Here is a 23,965-nt window from a genome sequence, read left to right as displayed (position 1 = left end):
TGGCAAGAGATTCTCCCGGCTGTGCCAGAAAACATGCTTTTTGGCATCGCCATGGCAATTTGGACGCAGAGCCTCACAGGCTCATATCACTGATCAGAGATCCAGAGAGTGTATAACACACCAGTCTGAGAGGGAGCCTGAGCAATCGGAGGAGGCGACTTCCATTTAGGAGCTTCTTTCTTTTTTTTTTTTTTTTAAAGATAAAGACATCTCCTCATGTGTGTGGGAGGGGAGGGGATTAAACAGACACAACAATAAGCACAAATAAAGATGTAACAGAGCGAATTTGGAGGTATCCAGTCAGTCATTAAGCGAGAGCCTTTTTAGGGTGGGGCCGCAGCTTTTGCTGGAGCCAGGCTGAAAGAGAGGAGGAGGAGGAGGAGGAGGAGGAGGGTGGGAAGATGTAGAAGAGAGGACTGCTGATCTAAAAGAGGTGGAGGGGGGGCGGGGGGCTTCTTCACTATGAGCAAGAAGAGGAGGAGGAGGAGGAGGATAGTGTGAAGAGAACAGGGGAGGAGAGAGGGGAAGGGAGGGGTTTAAAGGGTGGGCTTGTAGTCATTGTCAGGCATCGAGTAAGAGAGAGAGAGAGAGAGAGAGAGAGAGAGAGAGAGAGAGGGAGAGAGAGAGAGAGAGAGGGAGGTGCGCCCAGGCAGACCGACTGAAGAGCGTGTGTGTGCAAACTTGGATGAGTAAATGCACTAGGAGGCTTAGCTGTTGATACAGCCAGAGCGACAGAGAGAGCGTGTGTGTGTGCACGACAGCGAGAGAGAGCGCACGCGAGAGAGAGAGAGGGTGAGAGAGCGAGAGAGAGAGAGAGGGTGAGAGAGAAGAAGTGAAAGGGAGGAAAAAGGGAAGAAAGAAGCAGAGAAGAAAAAAGGGAGGATACAACAACTACAACTATGCTGTGCTGCATAAGAAGAACCAAACCGGTAAACTGCTCTGATTTGCTTCATCAATATTTTTCCAGCTCTTTCATAATTACAAAATGATGCAATTCAACTCTGAACTTTGTGACTGTTGGTTTTGTACTCGGATCAGGGCGCTTACAGGAGAGATTAGAGAAAATGTGGGTGTAATTTGCTTTGACTCGGGGGGGGCCTTGATTGTCCTTTATAGAAGCCTATCCACAGAGCCCAGACACGCCTAGTTAATGTGATTATCCCGCATGAATGGATGTTGCCACAATGCCTCGCAGACCTCACACTGTACTTGCGGAGAGAGGCACAAGACTGTAACTCGATCTTGGGCTACCCGGCATCCCCTCGTATTGATCATGCGCTTGAAAAAAAAGTGAAAGATTATAGGAAGGCACTTGATAGATTCTGTATTGTCTCTGAAATACTCCCTCATTCGTTGAGGAGCTCCACTGAACCCCTCTGTTCCACTATTGTTAATGATGATTCACATGAATTTGACCAACCTTTGTGCTCCTAATTGATGCCTTAAATGGGGGTCTTAGTGTCTTTTGTACTTGTGTTATCTTGAGCAGAAATGGGTGACACAGGAAAGTAAATTTCCACAGAGAGGGAAAAAAGGGTGGGGTACGGATTGAGTGAGCAGCACCATCATGTCAGTGGCCTCTGGGGAATACAATGGGAATAAATGAGTCTAAATGGATTATCATAACCCTCCAGCTTTGGAAGTGTATGCTGTCAATTGATGGTACTATGAAGTGTGCACTCATTTTAAAGGGTGTGACAGGCTGCTATTGGGTAGTTTAAAATCACCCACGGCTACTCTCAGGGCCAGAGAACAATAATTAAAAAAAAAAGGTGTTGCATGGAAGCGGGTGGGTCTGGACAGGGGAGAAGAAGGTGGAACCCTCCTGTGCTTCATTCTGAATTTCAACAAGCTATCATGGTGGTTTTGTGTTTTATCAGGCTGGGGTTCCTGCTGCTATCTCAAACCGATTGTGATTTTATCGGACTCGTAACACAATGGACTCTGATGCCACTTGATTGCTTCTTAAATGTTAGCCGGGATGAGTCATAATAACTCTGGCAGGGAGGAGAGAGAGAGAGAGAGAGAGAGAGAGAGAGAGAAAGGAAGCAAGGAAGGCTTGCCAGTTGAAAGACATGCAGAGAGACAGGCAGGCAGGCAGAAGGAGAACAAGCGGCAGGGTGGAGTGTAGCTGGTGCACATGGAGGTAGATGGAGGGGGGGGTGGGGGGGTTGTATGCAAAAGGAGGAATAGAGCGAAAGGGAACCTGGTAGGCTGAGAAATGGAGGTGATAAAAAAGGATCGAGACAGGGAGGGAGGTTTCAAGGTATGGGGGAAGGTAGGGAGAGGCCGGCATGCAGCAAAGCTGAGAGGCAAAGAGGGAACTGGATGGTGGCTTCAACCTGACAGGGAAATGTGGTGGTGATGGAGCGAGCAGGATGACGGTTGGAAGAGGTGAGCGGGTGCAAAGGGGAGAAAGATTTAAAGAAAGGAAGCCGGCGCGCTGCACACTGCAGCCATGTGGGTGAGGCACCGGCTTTTTCCCACAGAACGCTGTCGCTGCCTCGAGCTCGCGCGTCTCACGAAGGAGGAAAAAAAAATCTATCCTCGCGGCCTACAAGCACTTATCCTCCCGTCGTCTGCTTTTGAGGAGCAGAGGCATAAATTAATCCAGACAGACTCCGTGGTCTTCATGGATGGGTGAGCAAAGAGCATGGTTTGCTGCTTTAAACGCGACAGTATTGCAGTGGGTCTTGCCATTGTGGAGTGTTAAGTGCTTTTGCAACATCTTCACCGTGGGAGTGGCTACTAGCAGTTCATTTATTTCTCCTCGGCAGCCCCAGCCCCCAGCTTATTTCAGTTTTATGCAGTTGTAGAACAAAATTCACCACTGCAGAAGATGCTGCTCGTCCTCTGCTCAGCGTTTGGTGGGAGATCAATGATCAGGTTCTTCCAGGCCCATCTTGAACTCAGGTCTTTCTCCATCAGCAGACCTTCCACAAGCTGCCATTTCTCCCTAAAACTGGTACTTCAAATCCCACCCATGTGTGCTCTTTTCCAACTCCGCCCCAACTCCATCCCTAGTTCTCCTCCTGTCACCAGGGCCTGTCTTGCCCCCACTTTAACCTTGAGCCTAAATCCTTCCAGTCCAAAATCAAGACCCAGTCTGCTACCTTAGAGATTATTATTTCCTCTTATACTGTGGCTCCCAAAGTACCTTTCCCCAGAGCCTGACTTCAGCCAAAGCACCAGCCACAGCCCATATTTCCAGTTCATGCCTTAGCCCCTTTCCTCCAGCTCCTCTCCACTTGCCCCTTTCCTCAGTCCCACTGCCCCTTTCCCCATCCTCAGCCCCAGCCCCTATGAGATCAGTGGCGATTGTGTAGCCTTTGTTCAGGCAGAGAGTCGGTGTAATTGAATTAAAGGCTGCTCCAGAGGATGTAATGATGCTGGCATATGGCCGCTTATTATTCGCCGTGGAGCATCTTTTCCCGGGCTGTCATAAAAGAAACAGTACATCCTTTAACATCGCTCATCAATTCACCGTCAAAGGAGAGCGAGAGAGAGAGAGAGAGAGAGAGAGAGAGAGAGAGATGGCGAGCGGGGGCTGTGGCAGTCACCACCTGAGCCCCCCTCTCCTCCGCTGCAGGAGATAGCTGGCTAAAAGGGTGTGGTGCTCTGCTCTGTCTGTGTGTGTGTGTGTGTGTGTGTGTGTGTGTGTGTGTGTGTGTGTGTGTGTGTGTGTGTGTGTGTGTGTGTGTGTGTGTGTGTGTGTGTGTGTGTGTGTGAGAGAGAGAGAGAATGAGTGGGTAGCAGTTTGCTCAGTGAGAAAGAGTGAAAGATGGCAGAGAGAGAAAGAAGGAGACGGAGATACTCAGCAGTTGCAGACAGCAGCTAGTCTTGGCTCTTTAGTGTCTGGATGCTTCCTGCAGAAAAGCAGACAGCCATTGAAATCGTGCTGGGATTTGCAGGAGAGAGGTGTCATTGCAGAAAGTATGTGTGCCACCAGTGCAGTGGCTACTATTATCTCGCTCTCTATTTGGGAATTGTGGTAAAATGACAAATGTTTGGGGAGTTATTCAATTTATTTAAATTAGCCAATGCACTTTATACTTTACCAATTACAATGGCTCGTTTGATAATCATAGTTTACAATAATGATAGTTTAATAATGACATGTAAAAGTGACTTGGATGAAATGAATTAAGCTGCTGCACCTGTTGGGTTTGCAAAGCTCCACCATTATAAATGCAAATATTACCTTTAATATTTCTCTCCCCTCTTGCTAGCGGCAATCGATCCAAAGCTGGGCGGAGCGGCGAGGTGAAAAGGGAGTGTCCCACTTGAATGGATCAGAACTCAAAAAGAATCACGATTATATGCACGCCTGCTGGGTGCATTAGCGTGAGCACTGGTTCTGTGGTAATTAAACCAGCATAAACCCCACCGCTCCACCATATATTTCCCCATTTCTGTTCTCTCCTCCTCCTCCCCCTCTCTCCTGAAACAAGTCCCTAATGGCACTAGCAATGAGGCAGTGGGAAGGTGGCGGATTGTTACTGTGTGTCACCATTGGGGGATGGTGTGTGTGTGTGTGTGTGTGGTTATGGATCTGTTGAATAAGCCATTGACTCTCGGGTGTGGTTCTCACGGCAGACGATGCCCACCCAAGGACAGAGACAGACGGGGAGAGAGAGCACAGGCTGCAGCTGATGGGCATCGCTATAATAGACACATCCAGCCGTCTGATAGAGCACGGAACACATTTTAGCGTGAGCATTTATTACCTTTACAGACAGGAAAGACAGAGCCGTTTGTCCTTTGTTGAATGGCACTCTTGTATTTCGAGACGTTAACCTGTGAGCTGTTGTACTTTATGGTTCTGAACATCATTATTTGTCCCCTACATATAGTGAAGCGTCCCACAGCAAGTGTTTAATGTTGCTACATTATACTATTATAATTGCAGGATTGCACAATCTGTTTTACAATCATGCAAACATACTTTCATGTTGCTGGATAATAAGAACAGTTGTTAAGTGGTTAACATAGTGTATCTGTGGCAACCAGAAGGACCACGTTTGAAGAGGAAATACTCCAAGCTAATTGTAATTAAGCCATTTGATTAACCTGAGAATGCAAATGTGTTCCCTCACTGCAAATGAATCAAGGAGGAGTTTAAACGGCGGGAGTCTTGGTGTGAAGCCTCAAAGGGAGCGTACCTTGTGGTGTTCTGCACCTTTGGGAGGTGCTGATGTATTTATGAATGAAGATGTGTGCCGCACAGACACCGAGTGGAATAGCGCCTGCAGGAGGCTACGTGACCAGGGTTCAGTCCACAGTCGAGAAGCAATTCTTGAAGGGTTTGAAATAACGCTTCTGTTTAGATTATAGACTTTTGATGTGGCAGCTATCGCAGTCGCTAACCACAGGTGGCATTGCTCATCACAGCATAATACGTTTGATATGACAGGTCAAAGGTGCTCGATACCGAATCTTATGGTCCGTGGAAACGGACTACATCGGTCTGAAAATCACAGCGCAGCACTTTTGAGACAAATAATCAATAATGCAAACGATGATGCTATAATTGTGGTCAAACCATGATGGTGATCTTTCTTCCCGAGTCTTCATACACTGATATGAGATCACCTGGCACTCTGCTGGCATTTTATTACATTTGCACTCACACCCACACCCAGATCTCTAAAGTGAATGACATTCACCCCCTGTTCCAACAATGATGTCATACCCCCATATTCCCAGACACCCTCATCCATCGCTTTCTCCTTCTCTGTCTGTCTGACTCACTGTTTGCAGCCAGTAAGTAATTCTATTTAGAGTTAAGTGCTTAGGTCATTTTTTTTTTTTAGCAATTGTAAGTACCCATGAGATCAGACATAGTAAAAGCCTAATAAGACACCAGAGACCTGCATATTATTAAGGGCGGAAGGGTGTGCCGGTGATGCTTTGTCCGTCTCCACGTTGGTCTGTTCTAACAGCAGGACACTTGCTAAAGTTTATTTCCACACTTAATGGCGGATTGTTCAGTAAACAGCCCGAGTTCATTTTTTAAACATAAATCACTATATTTGAGTGTAAAGCCACAGGCAGCCGCATCAGATTGATTTTTTTTAATATCACATTGCACAAAATTGCTTCAGGGACGATGGTGTATATTAAGAACTGCAGGAAGGCCCGGGGCAGGATTTACACCCTGAACCCTGGGGGATGGCATGTGAATAAAGGTGGAGGAGGTGAATATACCAACACAGCTGCTGCACCTTGGCCTCTGCTCCAATATTGCACTGACACACCGACCCTGAAGAAGACGTGTTGGTTCAGGGCCTCTGGCTCTTAAATCATGTCTCGCAGATACGATTCCTCACGCAGGCAGCTGTCCAAGACAAACCTCATATCCAATATAATGGCACTATTAGAGACGGCAGGGTACCGGGAGATAGACGGATAGACGTAGCCACCGAGTCGCATCTTGAAAACCATTTCCACTCAAATTAACTGACCTTAAAGAAGATGCTACCGCTCAATTGACATAGATTGCCAGCATTGATACATATAACCCCAAAGGGCCCCTCCTACTGGGTCCACACCGCATCCTGCATCACACACACGGCCCCTCCTTAGCCATGCTGATTGCCCCGACCTGATTTACGAGTTCCTATTGGCCCGCTCCCCTGAGGGGTCAGGTGCACTGCCAATCAGGGTGACATATAGTCTTTCATAGCACCAACCGGCTGACAGCGCTGTGATGAGTTAGCACTCTGGTTGTCAAGGTAACCTTTGATGGTTGGGAGGGGTATGGCAGTGAATGCTGAGGAGATTTCTAGCCGGCAGCTCGTTCCCTAGCAGCCAGAGACGGAGCAGGAGAGAGCTACGGGTACCTAGAGAGATGGAGATGGGCTCATTATTTTTTGGAGTCTTTATTTTAAATGCTTGCATTTTTTTTTTTGGTTTCAATTTTGCAAGATACCATTAGCAGTGAAACCAATTTATGAATGCCATGGAGAATTTATTAATTTACGTTTAATTATTCACTGAATCCATTTCAGCCCTATTATCGAGAGGACGATATGAGCTTCATCTCTGGATTGAAAAACCGCAGTAAACGCTGAGTCATTTGGTCGTGCACCAGATGCTGGTGTATCCCATTTATAATGTGGAGACAATCCTCACACACATCTGGTATTCTCCTGATTCACAATGACACTAAATCACCTCTTTCATGCACATGAAATGATCTAATTCAGTAGATCCATTCTATTGTCAAATACATCACTGCATCCTGACAAAGACTTGATACCTGGAAGGACTAAAAACACAGATTCCTGAGTTTTCACATCTTTATCATTTGGCTAACTGATGATGCACTGCCTGCATGCTCTTTGACAGTTTACGTTTGCTTCATGTTGCTTATTCATATTAATTTTCGGTGCACATTTTTAAGCTTTTGATTGCCTGAGCTTTGGCTCGAGAATATTTTACCTTAATTTGTTTGCCTATTCATTTTGAATGTACTGATTCATTTTGTTTGCCACTTTGAGTGCCCATCATTCATTCCTTTATTTGATTTGATTTCTTTTCATTAGATTTATATGACTCATAGCACAACCCACTATTTGATGGACAGCTATGGACCCAGTTACAGAAGGTAATATCACGGAACCCCTTTCAATATTACATTGTGCACTGTCCTGTTCCTAACCCTGTTCCTCATCCAGTCCTACACTTCTGCTCAATTCTAAACCAGTCCTGAAACCCTAACCCAACCTTTCCTAATCTAAAACTCTCCAGTAATGGCTATCGGATAAATCCGCAAGTTAACTAATAAACCCTGTCTCTTGGCATATACTTATGTCTTTTTCTGACTTCTGTCCTTTCAATTCATGCCCAATTCTTTTTTTACCAGCATGACACTTTGGGATGATCATTCTCTAGCTACATATCCCCACAGTAGAGGGGGATATGTAGTACTTTCCTTTGCTGGTTTCCAGTGGACCTGCTTGATAGCGTATAGTTGATGGTAACTTGCTGTACTTTCTTTTGGCTACCAGGTGGAGAAGAATGAGGATGCGGACCAGAAGATTGAACAGGATGGCACCACCAACAAACCCGAGGACAAGGCCCACAAGGCTGCCACGAAAATACAGGCTAGCTTCCGGGGACACATAACTCGGAAAAAGATGAAAGACGGAGAGGAAGAGAAAGAGGGAGACAGTCCTGCTGCTGCAGAGGAGGCGACAGAGGGAGGAGAGGAGGCAAAGAAAGTGGAGGGAGAGGAGGCACCTGCAAAGGAGGAGGAAGCCGCAGGAGAGGAGGCCAAGAAGAAGGAGGAGGAGACGAGCCAAGCCAAAAGCCCAGTGGCAGACAAGCCAGCTAACTCTCCGGCAGCTGCTGCGGCCTCTCCTGTAGGCAAAGCCACGTCTCCCGTAGCGGCAGCACCGGCCGTCGCTGCAGCTGCTGCTGCGGCCTCACCCACGGCCGCCACGGCGCCCTCCGATCCCCCGAAAGAGGAGCCAAAGGCGGAGGAGAAAGTCGAGGAGAAGCCCAAAGAGGTGGAGGCCCCAGCGGCGGCAGCCAAGAGTCCCACCACAGTCACAGCTGAGGAGAAGAAGGAGGAGGAGGAGAGCGAAGAGAAAAAGGAGGCCAGACAAGCCGATGTGCCTGCTGTTGTCAGCCCGACAGCTGAGAAGGAGGCGCCTAACCAAACAAAAGATAAACAAGGTATATGCAGATCATACGAAGGCTTTTAATGTCCGTTTATTACAGTCAGACTCACTTAAAAACCCATTACATGCACACAAGCACATGCCAGATACAATAAGTCCAATTGGATGGGGCCTCGAAGAAGCTTCGCAAGATCTCAAGTTCAAACATTTAGATGTGCACATGCACCCGAGGGCACCGTGTTCTGTGACAGAAATAATCCCAGATACACTCACCTATCAAGAAGCAATTACTTACTAAAAAAAAAAAACACGAATAGGTAACCTTTTCCGTAGCGTGCTTGGCAGGCACTGCAGGAAATATCTGCTTGTAGAGTCTTTGGGATAAGATCTTTGGCAGTTCTCCTCCATTCACTGGTTAACACAGAGACACAGCTCAATATTAGATTAGACAGCCTTGTTTCTCAGCCTTTTACCAGATGGAAACCCCATAAAGAGGCGGAGATTGGGAAAGATAAGCAGGGTTGTAGGTGTTATCTTGGCACGGATCAGACGTATTGTTAAGAAGCAAGGCTGCATTGTTTGCTCAATAAAAAAAGCATCCTGTTATGTGAGTCATAAATGTTCATATGAATTTCATTTAATATGATCTAATAGGTGAACATGGATGACCCCATTAAATCCTCTTTAAACATCACATCAGGTCAGAAATATTTGATAATATCTTTGCTGTATGAACCCCCAACATCAGCCAATAGATTTACAGCAAATTAGAAATACACCGACATCCACTTATGGTGGAAACGTATATATACCGGAGAAGAAATGTTACATTACATTATGACATTAATAAAACAGAGTCTTGTGTTTCTGGTCCAAGGACTCTCAGACTGGGTCAGTCAGGTAGTTAATGGAGCATGCTCAGTCTGGAGCAGGTGGGGGGTGTGAGGGAGGAATCACACACCAAACTGGAGAACTACGAGGAAACTAGGTCACCTAGGCAGCACTGTCTCCCTGTTGTCATAGTTACCACCTCGATGGGATAGCTGCCCTGCATGGAGCAGAGCGGAGAGATAACAGGTGCTCTGATTTTGATGAATGATTAATGAACCCTACTGGTCACGATTCGCTCCGGGGGAAGCCTGTCACAAACAAACGACACCTGACAAACAACGGCTAATTAAGAATCCACTGCGGGCCACAATCTGCTTAACCAACTGCAACATTAATATTTATAAATATGTCACTTTGTTAACGGTGTAATACCTGGCCATGCTCCAAAGAAATAGGCCTTATCAGTTATATGAAGATAAAAACCCACAGAACTAACTAACAACACGGCAAGAATACGCAAAATCCGACCAAACTGCTGAAACTGACATCTTATTATCTTCTAAATATGTGCTGTCGGCCTGTAGTTTTACGTTAGCCATCCCCCACCGGACCACGCCACACAGGTTAGGCCCAGAGCCTGTGACTGCCGGTTTGTGCCGGCTAAATGCGGGTTGCTACAGCTCTGCTAACTGAAAGTCCTACTCCTGGAGCAAAGTACTTTACTGGTGGCGGGGAGGAAGAAAAGATTAACTGAACCCCGTACCTTCAACGGGTTTGACAAGCCCTCGAGGCCGCTCGACTTCTTCGTCCTCTCATGTTGAACTGACGACAAACTGGAACGCTACAGTTATCACTATTTCCTCTCGAAGTAATACATAGAGTCTGTTCTTCAAATTGAGACAGAACAAGTTGCGACACGCCTTATGTTAATAAGTAAGTAAATGTAAATTATGTGCATCGAAAATGCTGATCAGGCGATGATTCTAGTGCTTACAGCTCTACTTTACGTCGGAGTTACAAGTTGTGTTCGACGTATTGTGTTCTCGTTAACGTTCACTGAAAACTTCAGGGAAATCAGCGTTCAGGTTCGTCAAACCAAGGCAGAGATCACCGGAGTTTGGGCGTTTGCTTTCTCGCCTCTAATTCTCGTTTGCAAATGTGTCAGCGTTTTAGTTCCCATCGCTGGCACTGATGTCAGAGTGCCAGAAGTGATGTGCTTTCTCTTTGTGAATTGGATGAAATTGCATTTGCATCACACGGTTCAGTGAATGTAGAGAAAGGCATTCTCACGTCTGTCATACAGGCTAAATGGCTAATTACCTAGAGATCACGCCGTCTTGACGCACACACAAACTCACACATTAGCACAAGCGCTAACACAGACATGGTCGCCCCACTCCTTTGTCTTCCTCTCTGCCTTGCCCTCACACACACACACACACACACACACCCACACACACATGCACACACCCACACCCACACATGCACTTCGTCACCCCACTCTCCTCTGCAATAATGTCATTTTTTGATGTCTCCTCTTTCTAATAAAAGAGTATGAGATCATCGTGGTATGAGCTCACTCAAGGGCTCTAGAATAATAGGCTTGGACAGAAACAATAAAATAAAGGTCTAAAAATCATTGTAGTCCATCTACTGTATGACGGGGTTTATCAGGGAATTTTTTTATTTTAACTTTTTATTTTGGAGGCTGTAGACATACAATATTAATAATGTATTAGCAGCAAAATAGCATTCTGCAAAAGATTAAAATAAAAGAATAGTAATGTATGATAATATAATGATTCTGATAATAGATATTCAGCCGGTGTTCACAACTTTATATTCATGTGTGTAAGAGATGCAATTAGAAATATAAACCTTGAAAACTGCAAACCTACTGCAAATATTACTCAACAAACTCGATTAGTATTGGCTTAGTGATGTATCAGGGATCGTTATTCAGCAGTATTCACCTTTTTAGTAAGCTACCACTGGATGTTGTTACAGAGCAGTACACGGCGGGCATCACACAGTATTCGATGTGACAGGCCGAGACGCTGCTGTTTGCGTTGTGATGTCAGTTCAAATGCTTCATGGGTCCATTAGGAGCACTCTCTTCCTTTATTATTTACACAGCCAATGTGGGATTTCAGACATCTTCTGACTGACGTGCTCTCAGTTGAGTTTGACATCTTGAGAACAACATGGAATTACAGTTCCTTCTGTGTATTTTCAAGCCACATTTTCATGCTTTTTGAATGTTACCTTGTGCTTTTCTTTTAATACAGGAAACCTTCTGAGCTGAAATATTGTAAACATCAAAAGTAGCAGCTGATACTTTGATGCACAGTATGTCAGAAGACACAGATAGCGCGTTTTTATTCCAACTTCACAATGTGAAACCTCCTCTCCACTGTCTAATTTCCTCTCTTCCTCTCTCCTCTCCCCGACTCACCCTCTCTGTATCATGCCCCCTGTCTCTCCCTTTTTCTCTATTTACCATTCACCCTCCTTCCCTCCCTCCACCCAGATGCTGCAGAGGAGTCTAAAGCAGAGGAGGCCACTCCGGCAGATGCAGCGGCGGAGGGCACCGAGTCCAAGGATGACTAAGGCAAAGTCTAACCTAAAGAAAGCAGAATTATGAAGAATAACACAAAAACAAAAATCTAAAAAGGTTGCTCTTGGCCTTCCCAATGTGAAGGCAGTCCGTTTCTATTTGTTTGTCATTTTTTGTGTGGCAATGATTTACTCATGTTGGGGGAGTTTCCAGCGTTACGTTTTTTGGCTCAAGCTAATACTATGAGGAAGTGGTGGTGATGATGATGATGATGATGATGGTTGTTGCTGATTATGAAAAATGATTGTTATCTTGATGATGAAGATGTTGATGGTTGTTGTTGATTATGAAAAATGATTGTTACCTTGATTATGATGAGGAAGAGAATGAGGAGGAGGATTTGAATTGATCTCCACTCTCTATTATAAGTGAATCCATGGTGGAATGAACGCTCCCAACTGGATATTTACACATTTAAAATGCGTTGTGAATGCACCACACTTTATTTGCATTTCAATGCACTTTATTTAAACACATTTTGCAAATAAAATCCGTACTTCTGCAAAAATGCACGCACAAAAACAAGCTGGTTTCAAATGCAACTCTAGTTTTCAGCACCACAAGTGTATTGAGAACACTGCAAATAGGTAACGTACTGACACATCGGATGGAGAATAGAATGTATAATTAAACGTGTGACACTTCCAGTTGGGCAGCTTTATCCTGAATCCAAAAACCACACATAAGACAAGACTATTGCTCCCTCTCTATTCTGCCTGAGTCATTCAAGCTTGGTTTACACCCCTTTTACAAACTCTCTGTCTACTCACATTTACAGTAAAGGACCTGTTGCCATTTAAATGATATACGCATATAATAAACTATAGAAGTCAGCTATAGTATTGGTGTAACTGGCTCTTACATGACTATTTGTGTTCTGACAACCAAAAGTGAGAACAGTAGCATGAACCATCGAACCAGATGCATGATGGGAACTCTCCCTCTGAGAGGAACTTTTTCGCAGTCACAAAAACTTAAGAGGTGTGGCGGCTTCTTTTTTGATGTCTTTGGTGTTGTTATGACCGTTTATATGAATTGGAAAAAATACTGAATAAAATAAAAATGCACTGATGTTACGCAAAAAAAAAGTAAAAAGAAAAATCAAACAAACGAGCGAACAAAAAATACTTTTCCCATGTTCCAGTGAGTGCAATGTCCAGTTTCAACCTTATCAAGGAGTTCAAACTTGTGAGAAAAAAAAATTATGAAAAAATGGTTTCAATGTCTGTTTTCAAAATAAAGCAAATGTGCCAATTACCACCATAAACTGTGGAGTTTGTTTAAAGCCGTGTTGTAGCTCTGCTGGTTGGGCAGAATTCATCTTCATCAATCTTCATTCTTCATCAAACTCGGCAAGAAAGTGAATTATGTGTATTTGTTAGACTTAAGATGTTGATATCATGCACCAAGTAAACTTCAAGACTTAAGACTTTAACTAAATACTCGGGGACACCGGCTAATAATTAGCAAAACCTTCGTAACCACTATTTTAGACACATTTCATTAGCATAGACAACACCTGACATGCACGGGATGTACCATTCCCGTTAGTATCTTTCGTCTGTCTTATCCTGGTGCTGATCTCATTAGAGACAAGACGCTTACATGACACATGAGAACCCTGGTGATCCCTGGATAATCTGGATAGTCACTCGTTTATGTACCACAGTATCACGGTTTCTGGCAAAGTACTAGTTAGGTTTCTCAAAGCCTAAAGTCTTATCCAGGTTTCTGAAATACTTCAAATACATGCTAGTGGACATTCGAACACACTCTTAGATCTTATTTCAAATTATGAATTTTATATTTCAGAGAGATATATATATAAAGATTCTATTGACTGGATGCAGCGAATGAAGTATGCAAGAGCCCATGCTATTAGCAAGGAGTTAAAATGTGACCCATGCAACTTCCGTCAACATAGCAGTCTTTAGTAAAACGAAATTAAATAAATAGTAATAACCCGAAGCTGAACCACATACAATCCTCAGTCTCACAAAGGTTGTGTGACCTTCAAGCTAATGAAGCTGGTTTGCTGAAGCTGTCCTGGAAGAAATTAAAGTGTATTTTATTACCCTATCTCCACCCTCCTCCTGTTTCCAGCACTGCTTTGTCACAATTTCTTTCTAAAACCCATCGGTTTCATTGGTGCTATACTATGGCTTATTTTTGACATACGATACAATCAATTTAAAAAAAAACATTTTTTGACATACTATAGTAACTATACTATGACTTTTTTTTTTACTTTTGACGACATAGTATACAATTACTTTTTTTCAACCTTTTCGACATATTATACTATGACTTTTAAACTTTATACGACCTACAACACTGACTTTTTTTCCGACATACATACTTTTTTACTTTTTCCGATATACTATAATATTACTTTTTCTTTTCTAAATACTTTACTATGACTTTTTTCGACATACTATACGATGACTTTTTTAGTCATACTATATGGCTTTGTTAGGATTTTTGCGACTGAATATATTATCACTTTTTAATGACTTTTTTTCCGACATTGAACCTCATTTGCTTTTCTTACCTTTGACAGGGTCAGGTCGCCTGTTCATATCCACAGTCAGAGGCTGTCAGTCATGATGCAGCATCATGTTTTGTGTCACAGCAGGTGCATAATTTGGGCTGTTGTGACATCTTGTGGTGAAAACATTTACTGCAGCAGCTCCCATGACTGTACGGTGCAGTTATGTAGAATAAAAAGTCTGCCATATTTAGGGCCCGAGCACCGACAACGTCGGGTCCGCGAGGTCCCTATTGTATCTGTAGGAATTATTAGGGCCCGAGCACCGACAACGTCGGGTCCGCGAGGTCCCTATTGTATCTGTAGGAATTATTATTATACCCTATGATGAAAAACCGTTTAAGGGTATCTGACATGTCCCCAACCTCCCCATATTTGGCGAGCATATCGGGACTGCGGGAAATTTAGATATTTTATGTTATATTATCATATTTTATGATTAATTTAATGATGAAACCCAATTGTGTTTTTTCAGTTTGTTCTACTGGGGTTAAAGTCGAAAAACAGTCAAAAAAGTCATTCAATCAGGAGAGACTTCATTAGAATTTCACAATAATTTATTACACATTGTACAAATGTGAATAGTGCAACGTCTTTGGCGATTGGACTCCATCCTGAAGGAAGACAATCGATGTTGATGAAGGGAGTTGCTGCGGAGTTATAAACAGCATAGTATAGGAAGTTGAAAAAAGTCATGAAAAAGTCAGTGTACCATGTCGAAAAGTCATAACTTTACTTAAGTTACTTTATTTTTAAAGTTGCTTTTTTAGTTACTTTACTTTTAAAGTTACTTTTTTAGTTACTTTACTTTTTTAGTTACTTTTTTAGTTACTTTACTTTTAAAGTTACTTTTTTAGTTACTTTACTTTTTTAGTTACTTTTAAAGTTACTTTACTTTTTTAGTTACTTTTTTAGTTACTTTACTTTTAAAGTTACTTTTTTAGTTACTTTACTTTTTTAGTTACTTTTAAAGTTACTTTACTTTTTTAGTTACTTTTTTAGTTACTTTACTTTTAAAGTTACTTTTTTAGTTACTTTACTTTTAAAGTTACTTTTTTAGTTACTTTACTTTTTAGAGTTACTTCTTTAGTTACTTTACTTTTAAAGTTAATTTTTAGTTACTTTACTTTTAAAGTTACTTTTTTAGTTACTTTATTTTTATTTGAAAAACTTTTATTCCGTATCCCTGTAGTGTTGATTCAGAGTAAGCACTGCATTAATTACAACACCTTGCACATTTGGAAAACCAAAACTACACATATCTTTAATTTCAACCAACATATAAACAGTACAGTACACTGCCTTACAGGTTTGGCGAATAGAAGTCTGTGTTCAGTGCATAATGTGCATGGCATGGGAGAAGATACATTCATCACCAGGTTGACCACTGCTGGCCGCTTCACTCCTCTGTGTCGGAGCTGTCTGCTGCGTCGGTGTTGTGGGTCAGCATGTAGTTGTCGATGGAGGGGCAGTTGTGGATGGAGTAACGCAGACGCTCAGCGAGGATGGCCTGGCTCGTGTAAGGGGGCAGGCGAAACAGGAAGAAGCAGGTCTGTGCAGTAGGGAGGCCGTTGACGGGCTGTAGGACATGATAGGGGGAAAAAGTTTAGTAGTTTGTACTATTGATATGTTTGCCCTCGTCAACAGGCTCGTTATTTCCGTTAGCGATGACCTCACCCTATCAACCTTGATGATTTGGAACTTCTGCGTGATATCAGCTGGGTTGGAAGGCAACCTGGACCGGCCAGAGACGAAACGGAGGAAAAGCACTCGCTCCTCATTGGTGAACTCCTCCAGGCTACCTAATGTTCGTCAGGCCTTATCCCGCCTTTCTGTCCTGCTGTAAAACTGTCACCTTACTCTCCTGATATCAAAGCCTTTTTGTACTACTGCACCTGACCTGCATATAGTTTGATTTATTTATAGGTACTGAAGTTGTAAAAGTTCCTTTTAAAAGAAAATGCCTTTTGTAAATAGTAATTACTGCAATTTAAATATTTTCCTTTATTGTTTTTATATTATGCATATAAGAACATGAAAGTGTATTTTATTACAGACGTATTGTTTTTACCTTGTTTTCATCGGTCAGTTTATGTATTGGATGCTTCTGGACTTCCGTGTGTTCAGTGAATTATGTGCAAATGCAGTAAAGAAAAGAATTTAATGATGAAACCCAATTATGTTTTTTCAGTTTGTTCTACTGGGGTTAAAGTCGAAAAACAGTCAAAAAAGTCATTCAATCAGGAGAGACTTCATTAGAATTTCACAATAATTTATTACACATTGTACAAATGTGAATAGTGCAACGTCTTTGGCGATTGGACTCCATCCTGAAGGAAGACAATCGATGTTGATGAAGGGAGTTGCTGCGGAGTTATAAACAGCATAGTATAGGATGTTGAAAAAAGTCATGAAAAAGTCAGTGTACCATATCGAAAAGTCATAACTTTACTTAAGTTACTTTATTTTTAAAGTTGCTTTTTTAGTTACTTTACTTTTAAAGTTACTTTTTTAGTTACTTTACTTTTTTAGTTACTTTTAAAGTTACTTTACTTTTAAAGTTACGTTTTTAGTTACTTTACTTTTTTAGTTACTTTACTTTTAAAGTTACTTTTTTAGTTACTTTTAAAGTTACTTTACTTTTAAAGTTACTTTTTTAGTTACTTTACTTTTTTAGTTACTTTTTTAGTTACTTTTTTAGTTACTTTACTTTTAAAGTTACTTTTTTAGTTACTTTACTTTTTTAGTTACTTTTAAAGTTACTTTACTTTTTTAGTTACTTTTTTAGATACTTTACTTTTAAAGTTACTTTTTTAGTTACTTTACTTTTTTAGTTACTTTTAAAGTTACTTTACTTTTAAAGTTACTTTTTTAGTTACTTTACTTTTTTAGTTACTTTTTTAGTTACTTTACTTTTAAAGTTACTTTTTTAGTTACTTTACTTTTTAGTTACTTTTAAAGTTACTTTACTTTTTTAGTTACTTTTTTAGTTACTTTACTTTTAAAGTTACTTTTTTAGTTACTTTACTTTTAAAGTTACTTTTTTAGTTACTTTACTTTTAGAGTTACTTCTTTAGTTACTTTACTTTTAAAGTTAATTTTTAGTTACTTTACTTTTAAAGTTACTTTTTTAGTTACTTTATTTTTATTTGAAAAACTTTTATTCCGTATCCCTGTAGTGTTGATTCAGAGTAAGCACTGCATTAATTACAACACCTTGCACATTTGGAAAACCAAAACTACACATATCTTTAATTTCAACCAACATATAAACAGTACAGTACACTGCCTTACAGGTTTGGCGAATAGAAGTCTGTGTTCAGTGTATAATGTGCATGGCATGGGAGAAGATACATTCATCACCAGGTTGACCACTGCTGGCCGCTTCACTCCTCTGTGTCGGAGCTGTCTGCTGCGTCGGTGTTGTGGGTCAGCATGTAGTTGTCGATGGAGGGGCAGTTGTGGATGGAGTAACGCAGACGCTCAGCGAGGATGGCCTGGCTTGTGTAAGGGGGCAGGCGAAACAGGAAGAAGCAGGTCTGTGCAGTAGGGAGGCCGTTGACGGGCTGTAGGACATGATAGGGGGAAAAAGTTTAGTAGTTTGTACTATTGATATGTTTGCCCTCGTCAACAGGCTCGTTATTTCCGTTAGCGATGACCTCACCCTATCAACCTTGATGATTTGGAACTTCTGCGTGATATCAGCTGGGTTGGAAGGCAACCTGGACCGGCCAGAGACGAAACGGAGGAAAAGCACTCGCTCCTCATTGGTGAACTCCTCCAGGCTACCTAATGTTCATCAGGCCTTATCCCGCCTTTCTGTCCTGCTGTAAAACTGTCACCTTACTCTCCTGATATCAAAGCCTTTTTGTACTACTGCACCTGACCTGCATATAGTTTGATTTATTTATAGGTACTGAAGTTGTAAAAGTTCCTTTTAAAAGAAAATGCCTTTTGTAAATAGTAATTACTGCAATTTAAATATTTTCCTTTATTGTTTTTATATTATGCATATAAGAACATGAAAGTGTATTTTATTACAGACGTATTGTTTTTACCTTGTTTTCATCGGTCAGTTTATGTATTGGATGCTTCTGGACTTCCGTGTGTTCAGTGAATTATGTGCAAATGCAGTAAAGAAAAGAATTTAATGATGAAACCCAATTGTGTTTTTTCAGTTTGTTCTACTGGGGTTAAAGTCGAAAAACAGTCAAAAACGTCATTCAATCAGGAGAGACTTCATTAGAATTTCACAATAATTTATTACACATTGTACAAATGTGAATAGTGCAACGTCTTTGGCGATTGGACTCCATCCTGAAGGAAGACAATCGATGTTGATGAAGGGAGTTGCTGCGGAGTTATAAACAGCATAGTATAGGATGTCGAAAAAAGTCATGAAAAAGTCAGTGTACCATGTCGAAAAGTCATAACTTTACTTAAGTTACTTTATTTTTAGGGCCCGAGCACCGACAACGTCGGGTCCGCGAGGTCCCTATTGTATCTGTAGGAATTATTATTATACCCTATGATGAAAAACCGTTTAAGGGTATCTGACATGTCCCCAACCTCCCCATATTTGGCGAGCATATCAGGACTGTGAGAAATGTTTATATTTTATGGGTCCAATGCTCGAGCATACAAAATTACTCGCTAGCGCCCCCTAGACGTTGGAAAGGCAAGACCCGACAGCCCGTATGTCCAAATTACTTAAGATTTTACAGACATGAGCAACTGAATGAGTTCTATAAAAAATAATATTGGGACCCTAAGCTCCGCCTACCAAAATCTTCCGCCATTTTGAATTTTGTAAAAAAAAAAAAAAATCACTTCTCCTAAACCCTGGGTCTGATTGGTACCAAAATTGCTGTGAATCATTATTGGATATATATCATCAACAGTTATCAAAATTTTGTTGATATCTTATTGCATTAAGAATATATGGACCAATGAATTTCATGAGGAATTGGCCTTCTACAGCAATATTTATAACTTCAAAACCATGTGGCTTATCATCACGAAATCTTTAGCATATGTTCACATTGTGTCCTGTAACATACCCTCAAATTTCTATTCCATACAACCTCTAGGGGGCGATGCAGTAATACTCCCATTTCTTTGCATTTTGAGGCATTTTTCATTGTTTTCAGGCATTGTACTTTAACGAACTCCTCCCACAGAATTTATACAATCAACTTCAAATTTGGTCAAGATGATCTAAAGACATTAATGATGAAAAGTTACTGAAATGGTGTACTGGCTTTGAACGACCTTCGTTTTATGTGGCGCCCATATCAGGCACATTTCGTGCCGTTCGCCATGAAAGAGGAAGTTGTTGTAACTACAAGGTACTTTATTCAATCTGCCCCAAACTTGTTTTGCATGATGCTGGTCCAGGCCTGAACACATCTCCATGCCAACATTTTCACAAAGTCATAGCGCCACCTACTGGCAAAAGGAAATGACAAGTTTTATACTTTGATGTACTTCGACTAGGAAGTTTCCCAGATCACTCTCAAATATGGTAAGGTAATTTGTAAGACAATGATGATGCTTCATCATGAATATTGTGAGTTGTCGTTAAACGCTGTTGCCGTGGCAACGCGTCATTCGCCATGAAAAATGAAGCTTATTTTTCTGTGGCTTCGGATGCTCAACAAGCCTTGGAACTTTGCACAGGTGTCATAGGTGATGGAAATAAATATTTCATATGGCTTTTTGGCTTGACCCTTTCAAATTGCCTCGATAGCGCCCCCTACAAATATTCAAAAACCCAGCCCCAGCGCTACATTTGACCTACATGTATGAAATTTAGTAGGCACGTGTATCACATGAAGACTTAAAAAAAAGTGTCTTGGGACCATGCTCTAAATTTAACGGGAAGTCGGCCATTTTGATTTTTGTGTGAAGTTCCCCATGATTTCTAGTCGCCATACTTTAATGAACTCCTCCTCGGGACTTTGTCAGATCCACTTCAAATTTGGTCAGTACAATCTAAAGACCTTTGCAATTACAAGTTACTCAAAGCTTTATGTTTGATGGAATGGCGAAGCCGTGGCATGGTGGCCATTTTAAGTGATTCGCCGTTAAACAACAAGCTGATGTAACTCCACTGGAATTGCTCAAATCTGTCCCAAACTTGCCAGACTTGATAATAGTCATGGCCTGAGGATGTCTATGAGCCAATTTCCACTCAAAGTCATAGTGCAAACCTACTGGCAACAGGAAGACAGCGTTATGTGACACTGAATTGGATTTACATGATGTGGTCTATACTTGATATAAAGCAACATAATGCATGGTTGCGCATGTTCTCTAGCGCCACATAGTGGATACAGGAACTGGTGAAATATTTGCACTACATAATTTCCAGTGTCACACAGTCCAAGCATTAAAAATACATCTACCTTGTGGGCTCGCTGTCTGATGGTCGCAGATGTTTATGGCCGCTTCTGCCGGCATCCCGCCAGTACCCCCGACGTGCGGGAGGATGCGAGGGCCCGTACATCGCTGCTTGCAGCTTTAATTGTATTAATGTTTGTCCATGTTTTGTGATGACACAACTCGTAACTTTAATCTATGCACAAAAAAGAGAAACTGGAACATTCCCACGGTGATGAGCTGAGTCACAGTTGTATTTCTCACACTTTCTGAGGACAAAACGTCTTCCAAGGAGAATACAACAATACATATATTATTTTATTTGCATGTTACATGGTGATAAACACAATTGCACCATTAAGGTTCTGTGTGTTCCAAGCTATCTCCAAAAAAAAGGTTATTTGCCCTGGGCATTTCAAGTCACATTCAAATACAGAACACTGAATTCAAACAACTTTATTTTGTGTTATGAACATTTTCTCATATTCCTTTATTACATATCTTTTTTTCTTTTAAACCGACTGCAATTACCTTATGCCATAGTAAAGTAAAACAAAAAGAAAAAACGGGACATCGCTGCGTAACATCCATGATTGAGTCTTGATTTCCCACGACAAAGGGAAGGGAGGTACAAACGTGAAAGTTACAGATGATATTTCAATCTTTAAATGTTGAGTTGTATAAACACGATCTTATGGATTTGGTGACTTTACAACATTCTAGTGTGGAAACATCACACTGTATATACACACAGAGGAGGAAAAGAAAACAAACAATTCAAACTTAGAAGGTTACTATTGTAACCATAGCTCAACGGAAAGTAGAAAGTTAGCTATTTGTCCAACTCGTCATGTATCTCATGCCTCAGTAGGTTAATAATAACGAACAGAATCAGAATCCGAGTCAGAGTGAACACGCGCACATACAGAAGCCATTTTTGTACAGTGAAGCGACGGTGATGTTTTGAGGCGATGCTCAATAGTAAACTTGGATAGCTGTATCTACAGTCCTCAGTAGATAGCCTGATCTCTCTACAGGGGGGGTTGGTGCTGTGTCCATAGGCTGGCTGTTGGTCTCTCTATTAACAAAAGGAAGGACAATAGTCCTTATTCCTTTGTCCTATATAAGACAAGAGCTCCATGGCTTTTACACAAGTGTACTTCGTATCAGTCAGTGCCTATTGGCTGGGTTTAACCTGCATGGAAACACTTGGGACATCCACATTGGGAAGGTTTGCCTCGCATGAAAATCACCTGAAAGTTCAAACAATGACAGTCAATATGCTGTAGCATCCTTTGAAATAGATTATTTTACCCATCATGCATTCCAAGCAGGTTAAAATAAATGCTGAGCACAATTTGACCCCGCTCTGGTGTTCCGTCAGGGTCTCCCTCCAGCAAAAGAAAACACAGTTGAGTTTGTCTGAGAGCCTGCCAGCTTTGCACTGCCCTGAGGTTTTTTTTTTCTTTTCTTTTTATTATGCGACACATACAGAAGTGAGACGGACAGACTTACTGAAATAGACCTGTAAGCACAGACCACACTCATGCAAACTGATCATGAAGAACTATTTTCAACACAGCTTCCAGATCATTCATTTCTTTCTACTGTTGCTGACAAACTCCTCGCGTACGAGCTAGCCGGAGGCTAAAAAGCGGGAAGAAAGTCTGCAGAATTACTATTGTAGTAGAAAAAACATCAGGAGTCAAGTACTTCCACGTTAAAGCGGACACAGCAGAGTTGTTCAGTCGTAGAAAATCAATAAAAAAAGCATGTGTAAGATGATGACAGTATAAAGCGGCTTTCTTATCACTTCCTAGACTGAGAAATCAGATTAGACGATGTTGTTTGTGTGATAGAGCTGTTGGAGATTTAGTTTTAACTGTCTAAATGATTCTGCTTTGATTGGAATTGTGGCTTGTTTCAGTACATTTCTGCTTCTACCGATATGCCCGCATGAACATTAGATCAGATGGCTAATTATCAACACTACAAAGTCACACAACTATGGCCTCAGAAGCATTTACAATGAAAACACCTGGGAGAATTTCTTTAATGTATGACAAGGATGACAATTAATTACATGTGTGTTTTACAGTACTAGTACTATCTCGGCCTGGTTGTTAGAAGAGCGAGACATGAACACATCCAGTCGAGGAGCCCGTCCGCTATTAGTCACCTCACAGTAGGTCAAAATACATGGCAAAAAGGCAGCTAATAGTGACACCAATTTCAGCAATTCTTGTCACAAAAGGGAATGACCTTTGGGCTGTCTCCTGAATGAATCACACTGTTTGAAAGTTCTTCTTTCTTTTACAAAATATTGACAAATGTAGTCTTCATTTAACCGGTGTTGTTCATGAAGAAATAAATTCAGTGATTGGCGAGGTGTCATGAGAAAATTAGCTGTAGAACATGTTATATCATGGTATTATTTTGTTAAAGATGCCCATCGGCACTTGGTGGCCATTGAGCGGACTAAGCGTTCAGTCTTCATTTGCTTGCTGCTTTCATATTGAATTCCTGGTATTGCAAGCTAAACATAATATTCCATTCTCTAAAACATCATATAAGCCAGCACTTGTATTATCTCAATGAATAGGTACAATAATAACTGCACAAAACTATTTTCTTTTTTTTTTAAAAACATCATTTTCTAATGGGCTTCGGTTCACATGATAGAGCAGGGTTGCCAGTTCAAGAGATCTACAAGTTAATTACCCTCAACAATTTGCTACCCTACTCAGAAACATGGACACATAAAATTTGCCTTTTCATATAGTATAAGGACATTGGATTCAAGTATATATATACACACACACACACACAACTAAAATGAATGAGGTAAAGACGGAAAAAAATCAACCTCAATATCAATATATTATGAATTTTTCTGTATCATTTCATATTAAAACACGCATACTTCTTTGAAAGAGAAAAACTGAAAAGTAAGTCATTCAT

At 41.4% G+C, this 23,965-nt stretch overlaps 1 protein-coding gene across 1 annotated transcript; it reads left to right on the top strand.

Moving 5' to 3' along the window:
• The first annotated feature begins 751 nt into the window (after positions 1-751).
• Positions 752-13,322, top strand: gap43 (growth associated protein 43). Its single transcript, XM_079165823.1, has 3 exons — positions 752-929; positions 8,013-8,682; positions 11,989-13,322. The coding sequence occupies exons 1-3, from the start codon at positions 900-902 to the stop codon at positions 12,066-12,068; spliced, it is 780 nt and encodes a 259-aa protein (XP_079021949.1). The 5' UTR covers positions 752-899; the 3' UTR covers positions 12,069-13,322.
• Positions 13,323-23,965: the final 10,643 nt, after the last annotated feature.

This window comes from Pholis gunnellus (assembly GCF_910591455.1).
Source record: "Pholis gunnellus genome assembly, chromosome: 9".
Lineage (NCBI taxonomy): Eukaryota > Metazoa > Chordata > Actinopteri > Perciformes > Pholidae > Pholis > Pholis gunnellus.
This window is presented reverse-complemented; position numbering and strand designations above follow the sequence as displayed.